The sequence below is a fragment of the Asparagus officinalis genome, chromosome 7, assembly GCF_001876935.1.
Source record: "Asparagus officinalis chromosome 7, Aspof.V1, whole genome shotgun sequence".
In the NCBI taxonomy this organism is placed as follows: Eukaryota; Viridiplantae; Streptophyta; class Magnoliopsida; order Asparagales; family Asparagaceae; genus Asparagus; species Asparagus officinalis.
In genome coordinates, this window is record NC_033800.1 from 56,140,200 (window position 1) to 56,165,515 (window position 25,316).

The window sequence follows — 25,316 nt, forward strand, 5'->3', positions numbered from 1 at the left end:
GTCTGCTCATGGTTCCGGTGGCGATCATGGTCGTGCTCGTGCTTTTCGTTCTGTTCGGTGATCAGATCATCGGTGATGTCTCTGTGTCTCGCTTGCCTCTGTATGAATAAATGGCGGTGATAGTTGTGATAATGTGCACGCAAGTGTTTTGAGAAAATGTAGGAACTTTTTTATTTCTGTTTCCTCGCATTGTTTTATTACTTCAGTTTCCATTGAAGAATACAACATCCAAAATCAGATGGCTCTGGGAGAAGAACTTTTATTCTTTCCACAGATCCACCAAGGTTGTAAACATAATGGTACAACAAACTTGAGACGGGATTAAATTAAAAGAAAAAGTCTACCCTTTAGACGGTGATTGTTCAATGGCTGTTGGTGATGGAGGAGGAGACCAGGAATAGAGCAGGAGGCCGGAGATTAGCACCGCTGTGCCTGCCAGAAATCCGGCCGAGAGAGACGATGCTACTCCCATGTGAGGCAAAGGAAATGTGAAGGCGTAGATTGCAAGGGGCACTGCATTAAACAACAGAAGAAGAAGAAAATTGCAAGTTAAGTAACTATTTAGTTTGAAGTACAGTGAACAGTAATAGCTGTTTTTTAATCACAACAAGCAGCCAAGGACCCCGCCCACAGGTTTTTATATGCTGCAAGTTAAGAGAAAAGTAGATGCAACCTGCTCAGCACGATATAGGATTTTTGCGCAGGGACAGCAGTCACAGCACGCTTTAGTTCAAAATAATGCCAAAAAGTAAAAAAAGCGCATAATTTTTTCTTGAGAAGCCAACCGTAGTTAATATTGCAATGACTTGATGATCAATTGAGAAAACTGACTGACTGAGCCGCTTCATACAAAAATAAGCACGAAGAATAGCAGGGTTATTTAATATTTCAAGCAGCCATTTCAAGAAGAAGCTTCACGTCTGTTATTCATCCGTAGAATTCTCTATGGATAATGTTACAAAATGCGCTAGTCGGACTATGTGTTTCAGCAAGCTCCTAGCGCTTAAGACGTCTAGACAGCGTCTAGACAGTTAGTTATTTTTAAAATTATTTAATTATAATAATTGATAAAATAAATATATTAAATTCATATAAATTTGTAAAAAAATAAAAATCTTAGGTCCACAATAAACCATGCATAGTTAAATACTAAATAATCAAAATAATAACTAACAGTGTTATAGAAAACACTAGGAGGCCTAGGCATTGGACTTGATGCCTAGAGCCTAGGAGGTTTTCTTTTTTTATTATTTAATTATAATAATTAATAGTAAATGTCAATGTTATAGAAGGCTTAGGTGTCGGACTAATGTCTAGGCGGATCTCTTTCTTCATTTAAGTGGCGATCGAGGAAGTTCTGCTGAAGGTCGGAGGAGATAGTGAAGGTGTTCATATTTGGAGCTTAAAGGAGTTTGGAGGAGGTTGAAGGATGTGGAGGCTGCAACACAGAAAATCATGATTAATACCGAAATGATGCAGTCTACGTAAGCGGACAATGCTCCACTAAACACTCCAAAAACCTAGGTGGGCAACTTAGGTACCGTCAAGACGCTAGTTACGTGGTTTAGGTACCGTCTAGACCTAGGCGTATTGCCTAGACGGACTAGGCAGAGGTTTTTTAAAATAGTGCTCTCAAGCATGACGAAAAACTGACTTGATAATTTTTAGATTAGATAGAAACAACGGTTTCTTAATAGGAAGCAGAATGAGATTCTGTCTAAATGGCGAAAAGGAATGGGAATCTTATCTGAGCTTTACATTAGTATTACACCAATTCCCGTCAAAGCTTGCTACACCTGTGCCAGTCTGAATTGTAATGTAATTTCATTGTAATTTGCCTTTTTCCTTGTAGTAAAATTTACATTATCACTAAAACCCAAATTTATTGCTCAAAATTTTTCTTATTTTGGAAACAACAAAGTATGAGAACAAATAGTTTATACCTCATTCGGAGGGTTCTGTCATTTAGTAATTTCATGCTATTTTGTTCAATACTTTATTGAAAGATGAAGCAGGTGAGCTCCATGGAGCGAGTTAAGGCAGCCACCAAATCATTAATTATCCTATGGATGTCTATCTAGAGGAATGGCAATTAAGAATTTTTTAGGACAAATCTTGGCCATGTAATTTTTTGTAATTTAAGCCCACTAAGATTTAGGCTCAAAATTTATACACGTATCAGCCCACTAAGATGTATAACAAGATGGCTCTAAGGAAATTAGATGCATCTTGAATTTCCTTTTCCTAAACTTTTCATTAACCACAGTTTCAGCTTCTTGCTCCTACTTGTACTATCTTGCACGTTAAATTTCAAAATTAAGGCCTTTTCCTAACAAAAGAGTTTCTTCCTACTACCAAACTCCTGGTTTGAGTTTATTCGGGTCAGTCAACATGCACTAACATTTCTCCAGGGACAAAAACTATAGTTGTTGGAGGATCAAAAACCATTCCATGTAACTGGTTTAGGTCACTATTGCAAATAGCACAAAAAGAATTGTTGCCTCCCTGAAAAGCAAGCACATAAGCTATGGTCGATAACTAATGATTTACATATCCTAGTAAAACACATTTCTAAGCTCTATTCAAATTTCAAATCTCTCTCAAAACTGGAATGGTGAATATCCAGTCATCAAACAACCAAAGGGTTTGTGCGCTCTGATGGCTTGATGTAGGAAAGAAGCGAAGGGCGGACAGATTGAAAGATGGCCAGACTAACAAAAATTGCAGATGAAGACTAACCAACCTTACCGAGCTGGAGCTCTTGAGACACTTTGATTAAATTCTATCCCTTAAGAACAGCAATCTTTACAGCGTAAACCATAAACCTCCAATCCTCCATCCAAATCAAACTAATATTTTTGTTCCACTCGACTTAGAAAAGAACACCAAATCTGTTAAGACTCCTGATTATTGCTTTTACATCCTCAAACCAATTGTAATTTAGCACTCTTGTTCTCTTCCAAATGTGAGCCTATGACTCTCCGAAACTGGCATTCTTTTTTTATCTTTTAACGTCTTGCATTCAGTATCTTGATTTACTGTTAATTTCACTCATTCTGCAACATGTGATTCCTTTTGCAAGGTTCTGTCATAAAGAACAGCCACAAATGTTAACTGTCAAGGCACAATACACATTTATCTGGTAAGAAGAGGACACAAACCCTATCCAACATCAAGATCATTATAAGGGAAACACATGCCCCCTTTTTCACTGTGCCGGGTAGCAATCAGTAATCATATCATTAACGTGTGTGTATGGTCCTGTTGCGAGGACACACCTGATAGCCACACATTAGCGCTTCTTAGTCATGTACTGTGTCATCAATGTCATATATAGATATATTACTAACATAACAGTAGCTATTAGTATCCATAAATCTCATGTGCATACGCATTTCATGTTAATTATTCATGTATCATCGTGGGTTTCAAGTCAGAATAACCATTGTCGGGTTCATGTCAGTATAACCAAGATATACTGTCACATGTCGAGAACAAACCAATTCCATAACACTTTCTTAACATGCAAAAATTGAACTAAAATCATGTAGAACCCCGTAAATTTATTAATGAATACATTTAGTTATTAGTGGTAAACTTTTCTTTTGAGATGAATAACCATATATATGTTAAATAAATGTGATAAATAGTGTTTGGGAGCCTAGCAAGAATTTCTATGTTAGAGAAATCAAGGGGATTGATCAGCATGTGATAGAAGGCATAGCAGGCAGTTGTTCTGCTGTGCGGTCGACCGCGATGTGCGCGGCGGTCGACCGCACAGCAGTCGGGCACACAGGAGACTTTTCTCCTGCTGTGCGGTCGACCGCGCAAGGCGCGGCGGTCGACCGCACAGCAGGCAGAGAGTTTTTCTGTGTTGGGTCTTAATGGGTTTCGGGTCGGGTTCGGGTCGAGTTGTGGGGTTAGTATATATACTATCATACCCTAAAGAGCCCCATTTCTCATCTGAAATCAGAACCCTAGCCCCCTCTCTCCCCCTCAAACCCTAGTTCTCACTTCTTGGTGATTTGGGAGGAGCTTTGAAGGGTTTTTTCGCGCTTGGTGATTTGGGAGGAGCTTTGAAGGTTTTTTCGACGGATTTTGAGTGGATTCAGCGAGAGGGACCATCTTCCTTCAGATCTAGGGCGTTGCTTTCATCAGAGGCGAGTAACATCTCGCCCAACTTCATCCCTTTTCGTTTTTATGCTTAGATTTGAGTTTTTATCCGGTTTTTATTGAGCCCAAATCGTATTTTTGTAGATAAAGTAGACCTTATGGCATGAGGGGCAAGAATCATACATTTCAGTCTTAAAAGGTTCACTAATGATGTTTAATAAATGAGATTTTGAACTGAAATGCTTTTAGAAGAGTTAAACTCATTTTTACTGTTTAAGAACTTTTAAAATCATGTTGATTTAAGTTGGGATTTTTGTTAATGAAGTTGTGATGTTAGTAACTTACCGATTCATGGGAATTGAATGATACGAATTTAGACCCGCACAATGAAACACGTGCACAGTTGGGACATGTATATGTATTTCCACATATGCTAGTGAGAATTACACTTCTTCGTTCATAGTCCACGTGTTGAGCATGCATTTTTATTGATCCATGTGTTGGATACTTGTCATCTTGGTCCATGTGTTGGACATGCATTTATTTTAGTCCATGTGTTGGACCTGCATTCCTTTTAGTCCATGCGTTGGACATTTTTGCTAAACCTTGGGTATGGTACACATTTGAGTTTGGGACACGACATTTTTGATACCGATGAGACATGATAGCTACCTAGGCTGAGTACGACACTTATGTAGATTACGGCGTGGTATTTATGTAGGTCAGTACAAGGTACTGTATTTATGTTCTGAGATGGGTTGTATTTCCTTGTTACTTATTTCTGTTCACGTATTAGACTCCGGGTTTGGTACTTAGGGATTTTCAATTTGGGATACAAGGTATATACATGAGGGTTTCCTTGTTTGGATTATTTCGCTCGACGTACCTATGCCCGTGTTGAAACTTCATAAGTACTAAGACCCATTGTTTATTGTTAGGGTAATTGTTTATATGTGTATATATATACTTTGTGATAACTGTATTTTTCTTATACAATGAGCCCTCTCCCTTGGGGTTGGTTGTGATGTTGCTCGCTAGCGCTTTGACGCTCGTTGTCCCTCCCCCTTTCAGGTAACGAGCCAGGAGCCCGGAGAGTCGCAGGTTGATGGCGACACACTTTAGTGTTCGACTATCTATTCTAGCTATGTTTTATTTTGGAGCTCCACTATAGACTTTGTTTATACATTTGAGGACTTTATTCTAGATGTTGTAAAGGCTGTGTGCCTTATTTCCTTTATTCAGACTTGTTGTAATTGAGATGTATTAAGAACTCCAGTTTATTCATTTCAGATTTTGACTTTATATTCCTGTATGTTGGATGATGGAATACTATTTGATCTCTATCTTTTCATCAGTTATCTCTTGTAGTATCTTTTACTTGCTTTTGTACCTACACCTATTATTGACCCACTAGAGTGATAAAATTGTGATGGTGAAACATGTTATTGCACGGTGTAGTGCCCTCGGGCTGCAGCCTTGTGTGAACCCAGGGGCGTCACAGTTGGTATCAGAGCTCTAGTTCCAGTATCCTTAGGATCATCCTGTGTCGAGTCGTGGAACTAGGATAAAGTTTCTTAGGATTCATGTATAGAGTCCGTAATGAATTCCTAGTATGAGTGAGGACGGTATGCGTATATCTCAAAATTTGAGAAAATTTTTTTTATGACAACTATTTTTGTATAAGTTTAAAGTATTGGTGCAATACTATATGTTGTGAAAATCTTATTGTGATACGCTATTTATAGAAGTCTATTTTGACTCGTATACTCTTGTTTTCTTATGATCAGAGAGATGGCAGGACGTGGTAGACCCCGTACCAGGAGAGCTGCCCAGGCGGAGTCACAGCAGACTCCATCAGAGCAGCAGCCAGCTCAGTCCGAGCCTCAGCAGGCACCACCAGAACCGCAGCAGGCTCCTCAGTACTTGGTGGATCTTATGGCTCCTCTCATTGCCAGGATGACGGCCATTGAGGACTTGGTGACGACTCATATAGCACCACGGACACCACCACCACCGGTAGCTCAGCAGCAGGGGATACCTGCCGTTCCTGTCAGAGAGAGATCCCCAGAAGTCACGCATGCAGCCATTCCTCTAGCAGTTCCAGACAGGACCACCGAGCAGGAGACTTGGCTCCGTATGGTTGAGAGGTACCAGAAGATGAGGGCACCCGAGTTCCAGGGATCACCAGACCCTCTTGCAGCCCATAAGTGGAAGGAGGATGTGGGCAACATTCTTGACATACTCAGTGTGGGCTCAGTTCAGAAGCAGAGATTGGCATCCTACAGTCTGAAGGGTGATGCCGGGAGATGGTACCGACTGCAGTTTACTCCAGAGCAGAGGATGACCCTCACATGGGAGGACTTCATATACTTCTTTGATGGGCAGTACATTTCTTCTGCAGCATTCTTTCATCTCGCATGCATTTATGACTAGACTCCAGCTCGTAGCTCAGCCTCTAGACACCCCTTTATCTGTTTCCACCCCTTTAGGTGAGGTATCGCTTCTGGAGAGCGTTTGTAGGAGGTGTACCGTCAGTTTAGACGAGTCGGAGTTTATAGTCGATTTGATAGTGTTGCGTATGTCCGAGTTCGGTGTCATCCTTGGTATGGATTGGTTGTCTTCCTACCATGTTAGCATTGACTGCTTTGCGAAGACAGTCAAGTTGCGAGCGTCCGACGGGTCCGAGAGCGGAGTCATTTCTGGCGTACATCGAGGAGGTGATGCGACGGGATCAGGGTGCTGAGTTATTGGAGACTAGAGTTGTCTCAGAGTATCAGGATGTCTTTTAGGACATTCCTGGATTACCTCCGGTGAGAGAGGTAGAGTTTTGTATTGAGTTGCAGCCAGGCACAGCCCCGATATCCCGCGCACCCTATCGTATGGCACCAGCTGAGATGAGGGAGCTTCAGACCCAGTTGGACGAGTTATTAGCTCAGGGTTTTATTCGCCGGAGTCATTCTCCGTGGGGCGCGCCGGTCCTCTTCGTGAAGAAGAAGGACGGTAGTATGAGATTATGCATAGATTATAGAGAGTTGAACAAGGTCACTATCCGGAATAGGTACCCACTACCTAGGATTGATGACTTGTTTGACCAGTTGCAGGGTGCGCAGTATTTCTCGAAGATTGATCTTCGTTCTGGCTATCATCAGTTGCGGGTTCGGGAGATGGATATTCCCAAGACCGCCTTTCTTACTCGATATGATTCTTTCGAGTTCTTGGTCATGCCATTTGGATTGACCAATGCACCCGCGGTATTCATGGACTTGATGAACCGGGTGTTCCGTCCCTTCTTAGATCAGTTCGTGATCGTTTTCATCGATGATATTCTCATTTACTCGAGGTCGGAGGCGGATCATGAGGAGCATCTACGGATATTGATGAACCGGGTTTTCCGTCCCTTCTTAGATCAGTTTGTGATCGTTTTCATCGATGATATTCTTATTTACTCGAGGTCGGAGGCGGATCATGAGGAGCATCTACGGATAGCATTGAGGACTCTTCAGGAGCATCAGCTGTATGCTAAGTTCAGCAAGTACGAGTTTTGGCTTTCAGAAGTCAGATTTCTTGGCCATGTCATCAGTCGAGAGGGTATAGCAGTGGACCCGGCTAAGGTCACGGCAGTCATTGATTGGGAGCCACCGAAGATGGTGACAGAGGTTCGTAACTTTTTGGGCTTAGCTGGATATTATAGGAAGTTCATTCAGGACTTCTCGAAGATTTCGACGCCTATTACACACCTTACGAAGAAGGGTGTACAGTTCATATGGAGCATGGAGTGCCAGAAAGCCTTTGATATTTTGAAGACTAAGTTGACTACAGCGCCGGTTTTGACTATTCCGAGCAGTGACAGGACATTTGTTGTGTATACAGATGCATCATTGGCAGGCTTAGGAGGCGTATTGATGCAGACTCAGAGAGTGGTGGCATATATCTCACGACAGTTGAGGGTACATGAGCAGAACTACCCCACTCATGACTTGGAGTTAGCAGCAGTGGTGTTTGCACTGAAGTCATGGAGGCACTACTTGTATGGAATAGACCATCAGAGTCTGAAGTACCTCTTTTCTCAGAAGGAACTCAATCAGAGGCAGAGGAGGTGGATTGAGTTTATCAAGGACTACGAGTTCGCGATTCAGTATCATCCAGGGAAGGCGAACGTCGTAGCAGATGCTTTGAGTAGGAAGCGTCGGCCTCGGGTTGCGACTTTGAGGTGTTCCTTGTACAGAGATCTTATCACTCTTAACGAGTTTGATTTTAGACCCGAGATTGGAGGAACCAGTGCATTCTTGGGAGCTATCTCAGTGCAGTCATCTTGGAGCGACAGAGTTGTCGGAGCTCAGTTGGGAGACTCTTGGATTCAAATCCAAAAGGAGGAGATTTCCAAAGAGCCTAAGATTGATTGGACCATAGGAGCGGATGGAGGTCTACGAATGAAGGGTAGATTGGTTATGCCAGCCAGTGCAAAGCTGAAGAGGGAGCTATTTGATGAGGCACATCGCACTCGGTACACGGTACATCCAGGAACCACCAAGATGTACAAGGACTTGAAGAGACATTTCTGGTGGAGAGGTATGCGTAGAGAAGTTACAGACTATGTAGCTAGATGTTTTACCTGTCAGCAGGTGAAGGCAGAGCACCAGAGACCGGCAGGGACACTTCAGCCTTTACCCATTCCAGAGTGGAAGTGGACAGATATTTCTATGGATTTTATTGTGGGATTGCCGAAGTCGAAGAAGGGGAATGATTCGGTTTGGGTCATAGTGGACCGATTGACGAAGTCAGCACATGCACATTTCATTCCGGTAAGGACCACTTATACAGCCGAGACTTATGCGAGGATCTTCATTCGGGAGATAGTTCGACTTCACGGGGTCCCGGACACGATCGTGTCGGATCGAGGATCGGTTTTCACTTCACATTTTTGGAGGAGTTTCCAGGACTCATTTGGCAGCACGCTATCTTATAGCAGTGTATTTCACCCGCAGACGGACGGTCAGACGGAGAGGGTGAATCAGGTATTGGAGGACATGTTGAGGGCATGTGTCATTGACTTCCAAGGCAGCTGGGAGGATCATATTCCATTGGTAGAATTTGCTTATAACAACAGTTATCAAGCGACGATCGGCATGGCTCCGTATGAGGCATTGTACGGGAGGCCCTGTAGATCACCGATATGCTGGGCAGAGCCGGATGATAGTTTGATGCTTGGGCCAGAGCTTGTGAGGCAGACTACTGAGAAGGTAGCATTGATCAGAGAGCGGATTCTAGCTGCTCAGAGCCGGCAGAAGAGCTATGCAGATAAGAGGCGAAGACCACTAGAGTTCCAGATTGAGGATTTGGTTATGCTAAAGGTATCGCCTATGAAGGGCGTGCAGCGATTCGGGCGATGGGGGAAGCTTGCGCCGAGATATATTGGACCATTCCAGATTTTGGAGCGCATTTGTCTACTATTGAGATTCCAGTGTCTATTCTTGCTAGAGAAAACAAGAGACTCAGGAACAAGGTGATTCCATTGGTGAAAGTTCAATGGAACCGAAGTGGAGTTGAGGAAGCTTCTTGGGAGCGCGAGGAGGACATGCGACGCGACTACCCACATTTGTTTGATCAGGTAAATAAATTTTATGACAAGTGCCTTATATTATGTTGATATATTTGGTTAGATCTATTTAACACTAGAATGAGAATATCTTCGCCCAATTCTTAATCTTTTGGAACACATGGTATATGTATGGGGGGTTCCTTGTTTGGATTTTTCACCCGATGTACTAGTTCCATTAGATTAGGGCTTGAGCGGGAATATTATCATTTTGGACGGTTAAGTATAAATATCCATGTGCGCTCATCTAGAATTTCATATTTCGAGATGAGTATGATTTCCAAATTTCGAGGACGAAATTCTTTTTAGGGGGGAAGAATGTAGAACCCCGTAAATTTATTAATGAATATTTTGAGTTATTAGTGGTAAACATTTCTTTTGAGATGAACAACCATATATATATGTTAAATAAATGTGATAAATAGTGTTTGGGAGCCTAGCAAGAATTTCTATGTTAGAGAAATCAAGGGGATTGATCAGCATGTGATAGAAGGCATAGCAGGCAGTTGTTCTGCTGTGCGGTCGACCGCGATGTGCGCGGCGGTCGACCGCACAGCAGTCGGGCACACAGGAGATTTTTCTCCTGCTGTGCGGTCGACCGCACAAGGCGCGGCGGTCGACCGCACAGCAGGCAAAGAGTTTTTCTGTGTTGGGTCTTAATGGGTTTCGGGTCGGGTTCGGGTCGGGTTGTGGGGTTAGTATATATACTATCATACCCTAAAGAGCCCCATTTCTCATCTGAAATCAGAACCCTAGCCCCCTCTCTCCCCCTCAAACCCTAGTTCTCACTTCTTGGTGATTTGGGAGGAGCTTTGAAGGGTTTTTCGGCGGATTTTGGGTGGATTCAGCGAGAGGGACCATCTTCCTTCAGATCTAGGGCGTTGCTTTCATCAGAGGCGAGTAACATCTCGCCCAACTTCACCTCTTTTCGTTTTCATGCAAAAATTTGGGTTTTTAATCATGTTTTATTGGGCCAAAAATCGTATTTCATGTAAATATAGTAGATCACTATGGCATAATATGTGAAGATCAAATATTTCGGATTTTTAAAGCTTCAACTTTTGAGATCCAGATCTGAAAATGTTTTTAACAAATTTAATCATGTTTATACTGTTTTAAAGACATCTAAATCATGGTTATATGCTTGGGATTTTAAATGATAGATTTTAAATGTTTAAAATTGGTAGTTTCCTGTTCTATGACCTGGATTAAATGTTAATTTTAAGTTAGTGCAGAAATCGTCAAGGGTGGTTGGGATTTGAAGCCGACAGAAACCCTAACTGGGCTTCTGTCAGCTTCGCGGTCGACCGCAGTGGACGCGGCGATCGACCGCCCCAAGATTTTTCCAGCAGAAAAGCTTCTGCTCTTTGAGCGGTCGACCGACATGTCCTCTGCGGTCGACCGCCGTTCAGTTTTGAACACAATAACTTTTGACGCTGTGAGCGGTCGACCGGAGTGGCCTCTGCGGTCGACCGCCGCACAATTTTGTGCATGTTGATCCCTTATTGATCTTTTCGCGTGTTCGAGAGATCACCTCTTTTATCTCACACTGGTTTGCGATGTTAGTGACTTATCTACACATGGGAATTGACTGTGATACGAATTTAGACCCGCACATTGAAACACGTGCACAGTTGGGACATGTATATGTATTTCCACATATGCTAGTGAGAATTACACTTCTTCGTTCATAGTCCACGTGTTGAGCATGCATTATTATTGATCCATGTGTTGGATACTTGTCATCTTGGTCCATGTGTTGGACATGCATTTTATTTCAGTCCATGTGTTGGACCTGCATCCCTTTTAGTCCATGTGTTGGACATTTTTGCTAAACCTTGAGCATGGTACACATTTGAGTTTGGGACACGACATTTTGATACCGATGAGACATGATAGCTACCTAGGCTGGGTACGACACTTATGTAGAATACGGCATGGTATTTATGTAGGTCAGTACAAGGTACTGTATTTATGTTCTGAGATGGGATGTATTTCCTTATTACTTATTTCTGTTCACTTATTGGACTCCGGGTTTGGTACTTAGGGACTTTCAATTTGGGATATAAGGTATATACATGAGGGTTTTCTTGTCTGGATTATTTCTCTCGACGTACCTATGCCCGTGTTGAAACTTCCTAAGTACTAAAACCTATTGTTTATTTTTAGGATAATTGATTTTATATATATGTATTTTGTGATAACTGTATTTCCTTATACAACGAGCCCTCTCCCTTGGGGTTGGTTGTGATGTTGCTCGCTAGCGCTTTTACGCTCGTTGTCCCTCCCCCTTTCAGGTCACGAGCCAGGAGCCCGGAGAGTCGCAGGTTGATGGCGACACACTTTAGTGTTCGACTATCTATTCTAGCTATGCTTTATTTTGGGAGCTCCACTATAGACTTTGCTTATGCATTTGAGAACTTTATTCTAGATGTTGTAAAGGCTGTGTGCCTTATTTCCTTTATTCAGACTTGTTGTATTTGAGATGTATTAAGAACTTCAGTTTGTTCATTTCAGATATTGACCTTGTATTCCTGTATGTTGGATGATGGAATACTATTTGATCTCTATCTTTTCATCAGTTATCTCTTGTAGTATCTTTTACTTGCTTTTGTACCTACACCTATTATTGACCCACTAGAGTGATAAAATTGTGATGGTGAAACATGTTATTGTACGGTGTAGTGCATGGCAGGTTTGACATCCTTGGTTTCACCTCGGACTGCAGTCTTGTGTGAACCCAGGGGCGTCACAAATCAATACTCCCATATGACAAAAAAAGACAACTATTACACACCCAACAACAACCTTGATCTCTATTCAAACAATAACAATCCTTGATCATGAAGGAGAATTTTTCACATTGAAGCCCATTAAACAAGCGTATTTTTATTTTAAAGTGACATAGTACTCCTGAAGGACTTTGCTAATTGATTTATTTTCGCTTGCTTCTATAAGCAATTTTATAACTAATTTTCCATTCTTTCCAATTATAAATCCTACTCTCCTAAGTCCTAGGTAGCAAACAAATGATTGTCTTCCAATTTAGATGTTACGGGCATAAACTAGTTGTTGGCCAAACACAAGTTTAAGCTTTTGCACAGTGTGTCACCAACATGGCAACATGATAGGAGAAAACCATGAGTAAAAGGTAACAGGGTGCAAAATGTAAATTACCAACCCCATTGTGGCTTTCTATGCTCTGATTTCTTCTCTCTCCGATGATCTCTCATGTTATTTTCACTTCTGACTAGAATTTTCAGTTTTTTCCTCTCTTCTTTTGTGATTGGTTTATGAATTCCTCTAAAAAATGAATCATTTTTCAAACTCCCTCAAATAAATTTCTGATATCTTACATGCAGTTTAAATTTTCAAAAAGTCCATACACTAGCTACATAAAGGTTCATCTGTAATAAGCTTTCTTTTTTCCAAACTCCTTCAAATAAATTTTGATATTGATCTTTCTTGACAAGCAGTTTAAATTTCAAAAAGTCCTCACACTCTAGCTTCGTAAATGTTCATCTGTAAGAAGCTTTCTTCCACTTATTTGGAAGAAAAGCAAAATAAACAGACCTTAAAACTTTGCCACAAGACCTGTCATAGATTAGTTATCCTCATGGAAATAATCTACAATAACACTTAGGATAACAAGTAGGTGGCAGCTTCTTTTAGTTAGATCTTAAGTAATTAGGTTACTTGAAAGATAAAAACTCTCTCCTACTTACAATATTTAGTAAGATCTTAAGTAATTAGGATTACTTGAAAGATAAAACTATAATTAGGATTACTTGAAAGATAAAAACTATAATTAGGATTACTTGAAAGATAAAAACTATCCCCTACTTACAATATTTATCAACATGGAAAACAACATCCTGGCACAACCCTACTCTCAGCCCAGGCCCTAGCTTCTGTTGTATGCATACCCGAGTCTCATTCCCAACTCAACTCATTTTGAAACAATGATAGAGCATAGTTTCGACAATTATCACACTAGCAAGAAGAATGAAGCAAACTAAGACAGTTTGATAAGTGAAGTTGTAATTTCAAGCTGGTGAAAATCAAAGGTCACTAGTAGCGTCAGTTGCGGTGCTACAATCTCGTATGATGCCAAGAATAAATAAGAATTATAATTAATCCACAAACAGTGCAAACACCTACACTAATATCTGAATTAAAAACATGTAGCCAGATAAGTAGATAGAGATATAGCTAACCTGAGAAAGTGGATGCCAGGCAAGAAACGACGGCTGAAGAGACTTTAAGCAGATGCAATAATGATATATTGAAAGCCATGTTAACAATTACAAATAGCAGAGGTAGCACTGGTGCACCTTGACATCCTGCAACCAGAAACTAATTTAACAACACTGCAAGTTCTTGAGCTAGTCTTTTAACTGGGAGCTAAAATTAATGAAAACACAAATAATAGAGGAAGCAGAATACTTCTAATATTTTATACTGCAAAGTAGGACACCTGCTAGCTCCTGAGAACTTAATAATAACCTATGTTACATGGGTACGGGTACGGGATACGGTAAATTCGTAAAAGGTACGGGAACACGGCTATATAGATAATTATATACACATATATTATGTATTGGAGTTAATAATTTATATGAGAACAATGATGAGAATTAAAATTCCTATAACATTTTTATGTTTCTATTATTATGTGGATTATAAATTGGAAAATCACTAGTTTTTGAACTAGACATCCAAACGACCCTTGAAAAATCATAATTTGGAACATGTCTATGTCCAATGACTTTCAAGAAGTGGATGAGAAATATAAGATATATCATACTTCCTTTAAAAACACGAGTTTGGGAAAATCTTTTCTTGGTCAATATTACCCTTCACTTTTCTAGATATTTTATTTAAATCTTAATCTACCATAATCATAATTATATCCTATCTTAATCCCGCGTGAATTACCTATAGCTCAATAATTAAAAAAAAGATAAAGTTATATGAAATATTACAACAATAATAAAAAAACCCAAAAAGTTTTTAAAAATGCACAAAAATACTCTCAAATATTTAAAATTACAAACACCATCACACATCAAAACTTAAAATAATAAACATGAAATTTAGAAATTAACTGTATCCTCCGAAGAATTTAAAATTTATAATTAGCACCCTCAATGTTTTAAAAATTATAGAAACACCCTCAAAATTTTCAATTATAAAAAAACACCCTCAAAACTTGCGAACAACATAGATGAATTCTAGGGATTACCATCAAACTTGACCATAGATTCCCCTTTTCCCACCATAAAAAATTCTTTGTCGCATCAATTAAGCCTCGGGTATAATAGAGAAAGATAATACCATATAAACACCAATGAGTTTAAATGATTATAAAAAGGTAAAGAAATAATAAGTAGCTAACATACTATAATACGTGAATTACAGTCAAAAAACTAAAAAGTTTCAAAAATTGCACAAAACACCCTCAATAGTTCAAAATTACACAAAACATCTTGACTTTTCAAAACTTAAAACAACGAACATAAATCTAGAAATTAGTAGTAGCCCCCTAAAATTTTAAATTTGCAATTAACACCCTCAATTTTAAAAATTGTAGAATTATTCTATGATGTTAGTAATATTCAGTAATATTCATAGGGTAAAAAAAATTTAGGTATAGCCCATTCAAACAAACATTAAAGAAGATAAATAATCAAAATATTAAATTTTAGAGACATAAGTGACTAAAAAATATCAAATTGAAATTAAAGAATAAATTTTGGTAAGGAAATAAACTAAATATAAATAATTATAATATTTAACCACGTGCGGTACACGTGCATAAAAACTAGTGTCCAAAAATGTAAGACAATTGTTTTTAGAAATTAAAACATGTATTGCATAATTGAGCACATGCCCAAATAAATGCATGCATACATGCAAAGAGTGTCCAACGAGTTTGGGTACGGATATGGGTATGTATATGGATACGGGTAAGGATACAGGTATGGGTGCGGTTGCGGTTTCAGATTACAAGAACCCAGGTAACAAAGATAATAATGATCAAAAGCATCATGCCAACTATCAGAAAGCATTTATCTGACATTTATCTGATAATTGTACAAGAAAATGCAGATGTTCAATAATTTAAAAAACTTAAAATATTTAACAGATAATTTCAGTAATGAGGAGTTTATTGATTTATATGATTACATTTATTATAAAATCCTGAAATGTTGATATCTATTCCTGCAAAACAGTAGGAGACTAGGAGCTAACAAAGGTTTCATGCATGCAGGAAAAAAAAAAGAAACTGTTCTAAAGAACTTATGAGATGAGATCAAGTCTGTACATGAGAAGGAACATGCATAAATAGACAAGGCCAACGTATGCCAATTAATGAGTAGAATTTTTGTCAGGTTCTGGCTGACAAAAGTTAGAAAATACACTGGATTTACAAAAATGCCAAATAATAACTTGAAATAGATATTAATTTTATTCAGTGATAACAAATTCGTAGGATATTGAAGTACTGAGTGTCAGAGCTGAATTTTACTAGAAACACTGTGATACGAACCGTTAGACAATGATCCTAAATTGAGAAAGCAGGCTGCTCCATCTTTAATATATGTTGGTAGCTGAGTGAACGGAACACCCCATAACTTAGATAATACAGGGAGAAGCAGACAAATAAAGAGTGCCTGCATATAAGAACAAACAAAAATGTAATAATTTAATAAAGAGAGAAACCAGATGAAAGGCTCAAAGAGAAGTCTGCGAAAAGTTAATTCAGCTCAAATAATGTTCAGAGAGTAAGTCTTACTTGATAAGCAGATCCAAAAGAGTTCACAACAAAAATATCAACTGAACCACCCTACAGTACAAAAGTGTCATTACTTAGTTTGTTTTAATAAATCAGTAATAATCCTCGTACTGGTGAAATGAAGAGCATGACTTTAGAAAAATTTGTTCCGTGAGTCCTTGAATAAAGGAAAGATGCAAAAGTACCTTCAGTTGCTTGTTAGCATCCAAGAATATTATTTCCTACCAGTGGCAATGAGAGACATATAAAACATGTTAGAATTGAGAAATTAGTGAAGAGATTCTTATCAACTAAGCGTTATATGACAATAACCTTCACAACTGCGTCAGCTGCTTGAAACAGAAAAGAGGTGACCATCAGAAGTATCCAAAAGAGTCCACCATTTCCCAAACTAAGACCAGCACCTGATCCACTGTGGTCAGAGAGCAAAAATCAAGAAACAAGACCATGTATACATTGAAAAACAATCTGTCAAAGGAACTCTCAACGTGTTAATCAACTGAAAGAATTTCCAATATTATGTTCTGAATAAGAATGATCAGGAATCAAACGACACTGATGTATGAGACTGACTAGACATTGTTAGCTTACAACCTATTATTTTGGTAAAGTGATCACATGACAAGGCCCACTTGCATAATGTTGGACTGGGTCATATTAGCTGGATTCTGTCAGGTTCAGAGGGGTATGGATTGCATTAGATCAAGTCAAGTTTCTTAAATGAGCCAACACAATGGAGGAAGAAATACCATAAGTAATGGCACATGCCTTGGAAATAATTCACTGAGTAACAAATTTGATATTCTTCCTCAGTAGACTGACTTTTAACCGGACAAGCTGAAATTCTTATTAAAATGAAAATTACCTAGTTACTGTTATAATTACGCCGATAGCAACAAGAAAACATCCAAAAATTTGATTGGCTCGATATCTTCTTCCAAGGAAAATGGCTGACAAGAAAAGCTGCCAAACAAGGAAGGTCTGCACAAGAACAAAGAAATAATGTTACTGAAATTATTCTGTTTCTCAGTTTAATTCTCTGTTTAACTAAAGGGACAATATGATCTATCTATTAGTTATATTACCTGAGATAATATTGGTATCGATGCCCCAGAAAGAACGGCTGTCCTAGGGAAAATGGAAAAAAAACATGTAAGGCTTTTTTCCAGGGGTCTATAGAGGGGTAAAAGAATTTGCAGATAAAAGCATAGCAAGAACGCAACCTTTAAACCATTCACACAATGAGGATGTCAGCCAGTCAGGACTAGAGCAAAAAAAATTTGGTGGACGATGTGAGGCCAAAGAAAAGCATAGAGATACTAAGTTAATAGTAGCAGCTTCCTCTCTTTTACCACTAAATGAAGGTTGTTGCAATGCAGAACTTTGAATTTAGAAGGATCCACATAGAATCAGACAAATTCCATTAGCAGTTACCAACCAAATGTCAGATATCTAAGTTGTGTCACATACATTGCGAAGGGCATTATGTACAAGAGGGAATCTAGAAAGCAGCTGAATGTTGATAGATAGGAAACTTACCTCATTCAATATGCAGTTTACACTCAACCATAGATAAAGGATTAGAAAGAAGATGAAAAGATTTTAGCGGCTTAAATAAGTTAAAGTGGGTGCCAATGTGCCATAGGTCAAGATTTTGTTGCAAGTGCAGGTATAAAACTTGGCACTGTTAAAGAGATGAATGGATTATCATGATATTTGCGGCAGACAGCAACTAATGTAACCAGCAGAAAATATTGATGCATATCTATGACAAATCAGATGTCTAGTTCATTACAAAAAACGTCTTCATATAGAAAACTTCTACAACACCAAATTAATGACTACAAGTATGAATAAATCATACTCCCTTTAAAAGTACGAGTTCGGGAAAATCTTTACATGGTCAATATTACCCTTGACTATTTTTAATATTTCATTTAAATTTTAACCTGTTATAATCATAATTATATTACATGGTCAATATTACCATTGACTATTTTTAATATTTCATTTAAATTTTAATACGTTACAATCATAATTATATCTTATCCTAATCCCATATGAATAACTTGGAGGTCAATAATTTAAAGATTAATATGCTATAATGTATTAAGTATTACAAAAAAACCCCAAAAAGTTTTAAAAATTGCACAAAACTACCCTTAAAAGTTTAAAATTACACAAAACGTCTAGACGTTTCAAATCTTAAAACAACAAACATAAAACCCTCAATATTTTAAAAACTATAAAAACACGCTCATAAGTTCAAATATTAAAAAAGCACTCTGAAATTCTAAAATTTCAAAACTTGCGAACAACAAAGATGAATTCAAGGAATTACCATCAGGCATTAAAAAAATTAAAATTTGTAAAAAAATAAACTTAAAGTTATAAAAATTATAAAAAACTCTTTCAAAAATTAAAAAAGACAGAAAACCCTAAAATTTAAAAACTTATAACCAATACATATCAAATCTCAAAATTATCAGCAGACCGCTAAAATTTTAAATTTTGCAACAAACAATTTAAAGTTTTAATAATTATAAAAATACCCTCAAAATTCAGAGTTGCAAGAAATATTCTGACATTCGAAAACTTACTACCACCACATGAAACATGAAAATTACAAGCACCTAACTTAAAATTTAAATTTTTTTAAAAAACACTTTCAAAGTTTCAAAGTTTGCAAAACACACCCTTAAAATTCAAAATCACAAAACACGACTAAAATTTCAAAACTTAGAAAAAAAATAGTTGTTTGATATTCTTTCATTAAGATATGTGACTTTTAATTTAAGGTTTTACTATCCTTTTTCAGCATCTAAAAGTAGTCTAATTTTATCGAAAAAGATAAAGGTGGAAAAGAATTGATAATGTCTCAATAAAAAATAAAACAGAAGGAATGAAATACACTATTTTCTGAATAATATAGTTATTTTTGAGTAAATTAGGAATCTTTAGAAGGGATTTTCATAAAAAAAATTTAGTACTTTTATATGCTTATGTGGATGCTTTCATTATATAAAAGTATACTAGATTTAGCATTAATTTTTAGTTTATGATTTTTTTAAAGTCTATTAAGGATTAAGAACAAACTCTAAATTATCTTTTGTGTCATTTTAGCCCACTTGTAACCAATCATCTTGTCTTATAAGCTTTAATTATTTAATTTTCTTTTAGAACGCTATTTTTTGAAGTGTTTTTCACTTTTGTAATGCTATACTTTCTCAGGTCAAGCTTGGTTTCATGTCGGTCTCAGTGACATGATAATTCAAATTGATTTCGGATTACATTATTTCTTGTCAATTCAATTATCAATATAAAAATTTAAATTGGGTGCAGTTCATTTAAACAAACATTAAAGAAAAAAATAATTACAATGCTAAAGTTTAGAGATATAAGTAAGCAAAAACCATCAAAGTGGAACCGAAGAACAAGTTTTAGTAAGGAAATAAACCAAATATATTTAATCATGATATTTAACCACGGCATTGCACGTGCATAAAACCTAGTAGTACCTATATGTCCAGGTTATCACCAAAAACTTCTACAACATCAAAATTAATAACTACAAGTATGAAGAGATAGCAATAGGTTTCTAACATCTTAGCAACAGCTGGCATACAAATTGACTTGCACCAAACCAATGCCCACTAGAAAGTCTTTTGCTATTTTTAAAACAATCGGATAACATGTAATAACAGTGGCTATAATGTACCTCCAGCAGCCATCATTAATGCTGCTGCCAGTGCCTCTAGCAGTCCTACGAGCACATATGGAGTCTTTGGTAGAGAAAGCATTTCATCGGTAACAATTCCCGCTTTATAACGGAAATACAGAATGGAAAAGTACGCCACCACATAACTGACAACAAAGCAGAAGGTCAGAGATCGAGAATTTTTGTAAGTATAATGCAATAACTTGAAGAGTTAGATCCGTAAACCTTCAAAAGTACCAAATTACTTTATCAGAATAGAGAATTGAATAAAATACAGATAATTATAATAACCGCCAGTCAACAAAGATAATAGTACATGGTTTTGCATCCAGGTAAATACAGGACAAATATCACTGTCTCCATACATTCAGCCAAAAGTTCAGACACCTCCTGCTTACCCTCATTTTGCACAAAAATATACCAGTATTCATGAACTCTGGCCTATCAGCTTCTTCATCCATGCGGTATAACTCCAAATGTGGAAACCTCTTTCCTTCCCTTTTTCAACGAAGAACAAAGCAATAACTCCCAAGATACCTAACCAACTTAACAACAAAAAATCACCCCAAACCCAAACAAACACAAGAGAGGGCATGAATAAAAAACACAGAGAGCCAGAACATTTCCAATAAATTCCCATTGTACACTAAATTTTTTCCACATAGTGAAATTCATATAATAATCACACTGACATCTCTAACTGAGCATCATATTATGTTCTACCCATATCACATATTGACACATTCTTACCACTCATAAACTAGCTAAACTAATCATGTACATGTATCACCACTGAAAAAAATAATTAAGAGAGAATGAGTTTTACATACCAAACCCAAATCCTCAATAAATAAATAAATACGGAAGGGACCCAATAGTAAAGGTTATACGACTTTCAAGAAGAGGGTCATCATGGCGTTATGTTAGCTAAGAGACAGATCCTTTTTTTTTTTGGTTGGGGGCACATATACAATCAAACATATATAAATTACTAGTGGTGAGGAGTAATCGAGCCCAATCAAAGTTAATGGGCCTTAAACAGAGGCTAGTAACCAATTTTAACCAAAAAACTATAGCTACTTGATATTGGCCCTAACTCCTATTTTAAACCTACCACTCTTACTTATCCTATCTAAGGTGGGGCTATATTCACACATAAAATATCCAACAATTTCCCCTTCATTTGGGGGTATAGTTCAATGTTTCACAAGATTCACTAACTTGGTCTGAACTATCAACCGTACATTCGGCATACGACTATCTAACATCCGTAGGATCTTCTACCACCTGTGGGCTACACAGACTCTATCACTCCTATGGCCATCAGTGGGTTGAGTTGGTCTAACTTGGATCTTTCTAACCTTAGTCATTCTCCCAACGCCTTCAAGACCTTTAAGTTTCACATTAGACTTCACTTTTACTTAGACCACAACATTAGCTTTGATATCATTTGTTGGCGAGTAATCGGGCACAATCTAGAGTTAATGGGCTTTAAATAGAGGCTAACAACCAATTTTAACCCAAAAGCTACCGCTACTATGTATTGGCCTTAAGTCCTATTTTAAACCTATCACTCTTTCTTATCCTATCCGATATGGGACTATATTCACACATGAATATCCAACAACTAAGTTGTATAATACAAACTCTACCGATAGAAAAAATTATTTACACAACAATCACAAAAATCTTGACACATAATACATTTTTTCATTATTATTTTCGTATCAATAAATAACCATTCATTTTCACCACAAAAACTAATAAATACTACAAGTTCCAACAATAGTCCTTTATGATTATTCACTCCATGGTCATCTCATTAGTTTGTATTGGGGCACCTATTTACACTTTGGATCCATCCATGAGCTTCATGATTGATTTTCTTTTGGCTTTTCCTTTTAAATGAAATGCTTGAAATCAGTAGAGTAGGGATCAATTAATCAATGACTTTAGTCTATTTCTACTCAAATAAAATATACTATAATCACAAAGGTTTTAATTTTTATTGTCGTTAAAAGATAAATATCTATGCTCGTCAATTTGTGCTACTTTTATTGTGTGAAGCCAATTAGCAACTGATTTCCGTTTCTCTTAATATGAAATGCTGGATGTCCTTGATTATCTGTTGATAAAAAATATATATATTCACTAAGACCAAGTGCTCATCTCCCTCGTCACTTAGAGCCTATTGTATATGTACAAGCTATACATGGAGCCTCACTCTACTTTATCAAGGTTTCTCTGTTACCATTTTGGTCAAGCTGGAATTGTAGAAACAATAACACCATTCAACACAGAAAAATGTTACCTATGACAATGGATGCTCTTAAGCTGATGGTGTGACAATACGCCAACTTGCATGACCAAAAAGGCAAAAACCCTATGTAGTTTTTGGTCTAATTAATCTTTTGTATTTCTATTCCATGTGCAGGTGAATTTATCCTCTACCACCTATCGATGTTTCCACATTACCTCTTTAAATGATCAAGTAATTTTAGACAATTTAACATCAACACCCTCCACCATGGTCATATTCAGAACCCAGGTTTAAAATGCAAATACTCCCAGCTACACTTAAAGCTTCCATTACGCTGCAATTCTTTGGCTTCACCTGAGCACACTCCTATTTCACCTCAAGTGTCTTGTCTTTACCCTGAGCCAATATGTTGCTCGCTTATTTTAATTGACCCGAGCCTGAAACCACAACACCAGAAATTTTTTATTAAAAACATTTATCAGCTACAACTTATGTTATATCTTCACCTAGAGCATAGTGCTGTAAGTTTTTCTTTAGTACAACTATTGAATATATCAATGGTTTATGACTCTTTAGTACAACTATTGAATATATCAATGGTTTATGACTCCTTTTTGAGCTGATTGTCAACCATGGTTGAAGCAAATAAGAAGCTAGGCGTGGGAGGCTTTAGATGTATAGGTTGGGGTGCAGTTACACCCTTGAAAAGTTACAAACTGCATTTGAACCCTTATAATATTTACAATTTGCTTCCCCCATAAATGTAAAATATTGCACCGAACCTATCTAAGAACACAAAATAACCTAGTAACAAATCGCATTAGCCCATTCAAAGTGTACCAAGTGCTTACCATCATGTATTATAGTTTTATTACATTATACTTTTATTTTTAGGTGAATAGATACTTGTTGTCCACCCTCCAAGAAGATCTTTCTGGATCTGCCACTGAAGCTGGGTAGTGTCAAATGTCAATAACAACATATCATTATATTACTCTAATCTAGCAAAGGTGTACTGAACATTATTGTAAAGTAGTTTTAGGAAATGTATGGGCCTGAGTTATATCATACTGACAATAAAGAGAACTAATATCCAAAGATTGAGATATATGGGGAGAATCATTTGCCTACTTTAAATTTTTGGGAACAAAAGAAGAAGAAGAAAGAATCGGTTCTCAGTCCAATTCATTTCATGCTTTTGTGTTCTTAATCGGGAATTTGCAGAACTATCCATACAACTAACACAGCAGTCATGATCCCCAACAACTGACCACTCAAGACAGGTATGCATATCTCCCAAATAAAGATATGAGAGTTTTTTTTCTTTCATTCTTCCTCCAAAGATTTTTGTGGTGACCAAATAAAATGGTCATCATCCAACATAGATACAATCCAAAACATTAATATTTACTGGAGGCTGACATATCAAAGCTCAAGATAATAATAATAATAGAATTCCCATAGAGGGCCCTACGAGAACGTCTCTCTTAGCACATGCTTTTTAAAATGGAATTATTGCTACAGAAAGAATTCAGATCATACTTAACTCAAAGCGCCAACACTAACTTATAAAGCCCACATTCACATGCATCTCTCTAAGAATCAATAAGACCCAAAAGAACCAAAATAGGGTTATTTGCACTTTAAGACTCTAAAGTTTCACCTATTTTATCTTTGATATTGCGAAGTCGAAGTTTTATTCTGATAATTTAATATCCCGAAATTATCAAATTGACAATAATTTGACAATCTGATTCACCAACTAATTAACTATGTTCCTTGTTTTCCCTCCAATCTCAAAAACTGAAAATAGGTAAGAAAAATTATTTCTCACTTATTTCCTTTTTGGAATGTTTTAACGTCAATTTTTTGTACTCAAGGGTAATCAAATTGTGAAAATCGAACTCACCAACATCCAAAAGAAGAAAACAGCTAAACTTTGTGTATTAAAGTGCAAATAACCCAGAAAAAATAAAATTTCTATTGAGATCTCAGAAAAAAGGAAAATGATTTAAGGACCCAAAATATGAGACCAATGGAGGGGACATATGAGGTGTCCCCTCCCTATTGCATAATAAGTTGGCCATGCCAACACATGTTAACTCATTATGCAATAAGGATGGGTCATCTCACGTGTCCCCTCCCTTGGTCCCATATTTTGGGTCCCGTACCAGCACTCCAGAAAAAATGAACTTGCCGCTGCGAGTGCCGTGACGTAATTTCTTAGTCAAGTCAAACAAAACAACCTCACATGCTCAAAAGCAGTCCTCACGTGACCTCAGCATTAAACGAAAAATTGCAAAAGCAACTCGCTATTTACCAAAAACAACAAAATCCTAAAAATAAAAATGAAAAAGATCCTAACTTTACCCGAAAGTGGCGAGCTGGGCGAGGAAAAAAGGATAATTCCTAAGCGGAATCAGCGCAAGCTTATTCAGCACACGATTCCCAGTCCCGAGCACCACCGTGGCAACAGCCGCCACCACCACCTCTGCCCTCTTCCTCCTCTCAGCCTCCGCCCCTCCGATCCTCTCCCCGATAGAACCCAAACAGCACACCACTTCCGATGAAGACCTCCTCGATCTCGACGTCGATCTAGATCCGGCGTCTACAACGATCCAATTACCAATGCTCTGCCGATGAGATCTCAACGGCGAGGCGGAGATCGCGACCCCATGAGGAACGGTGACCAGTTGACGGTGGGGCCGTCTCCGGAGAGTTTGGTCGTAGAGGGCTAGGGTTTGGATTTGGGGGCTAGCGTTCCGGCGACAGGAGAGAGACATCGCCGCCGACGAGAAAAGAATCGAGTCGCTCGTTGTTGGTCAAAGAG

General features: G+C 37.8%; 1 protein-coding gene across 1 annotated transcript; it reads right to left on the bottom strand.

Annotated features, from left to right (window-relative positions):
- Positions 1 to 25,316, bottom strand: LOC109849591 (protein CLT3, chloroplastic-like). Its single transcript, XM_020419438.1, has 11 exons — positions 24,857 to 25,316; positions 20,227 to 20,372; positions 17,594 to 17,631; positions 17,374 to 17,489; positions 16,821 to 16,920; positions 16,694 to 16,729; positions 16,509 to 16,559; positions 16,263 to 16,386; positions 13,927 to 14,052; positions 345 to 513; positions 1 to 98 (listed from the first exon to the last, which is right to left on the bottom strand). The coding sequence occupies exons 1-11, from the start codon at positions 25,267 to 25,269 to the stop codon at positions 62 to 64; spliced, it is 1,356 nt and encodes a 451-aa protein (XP_020275027.1). The 5' UTR covers positions 25,270 to 25,316; the 3' UTR covers positions 1 to 61.

Coding starts and splice junctions, on each gene's coding strand:
- LOC109849591 (XM_020419438.1), bottom strand. CDS start 25,269: ATGTCTCTCTCCTGTCGCCGGAACGCTAGCCCCCAAATCCAAACCCTA. Junction 20,373..24,856: donor GCCCAGCTCGCCACTTTCGG/GTAAAGTTAGGA, acceptor CTTTGTTGTCAG/TTATGTGGTGGCGTACTTTT. Junction 16,730..16,820: donor CAGCTGACGCAGTTGTGAAG/GTTATTGTCATA, acceptor TGCCACTGGTAG/GAAATAATATTCTTGGATGC.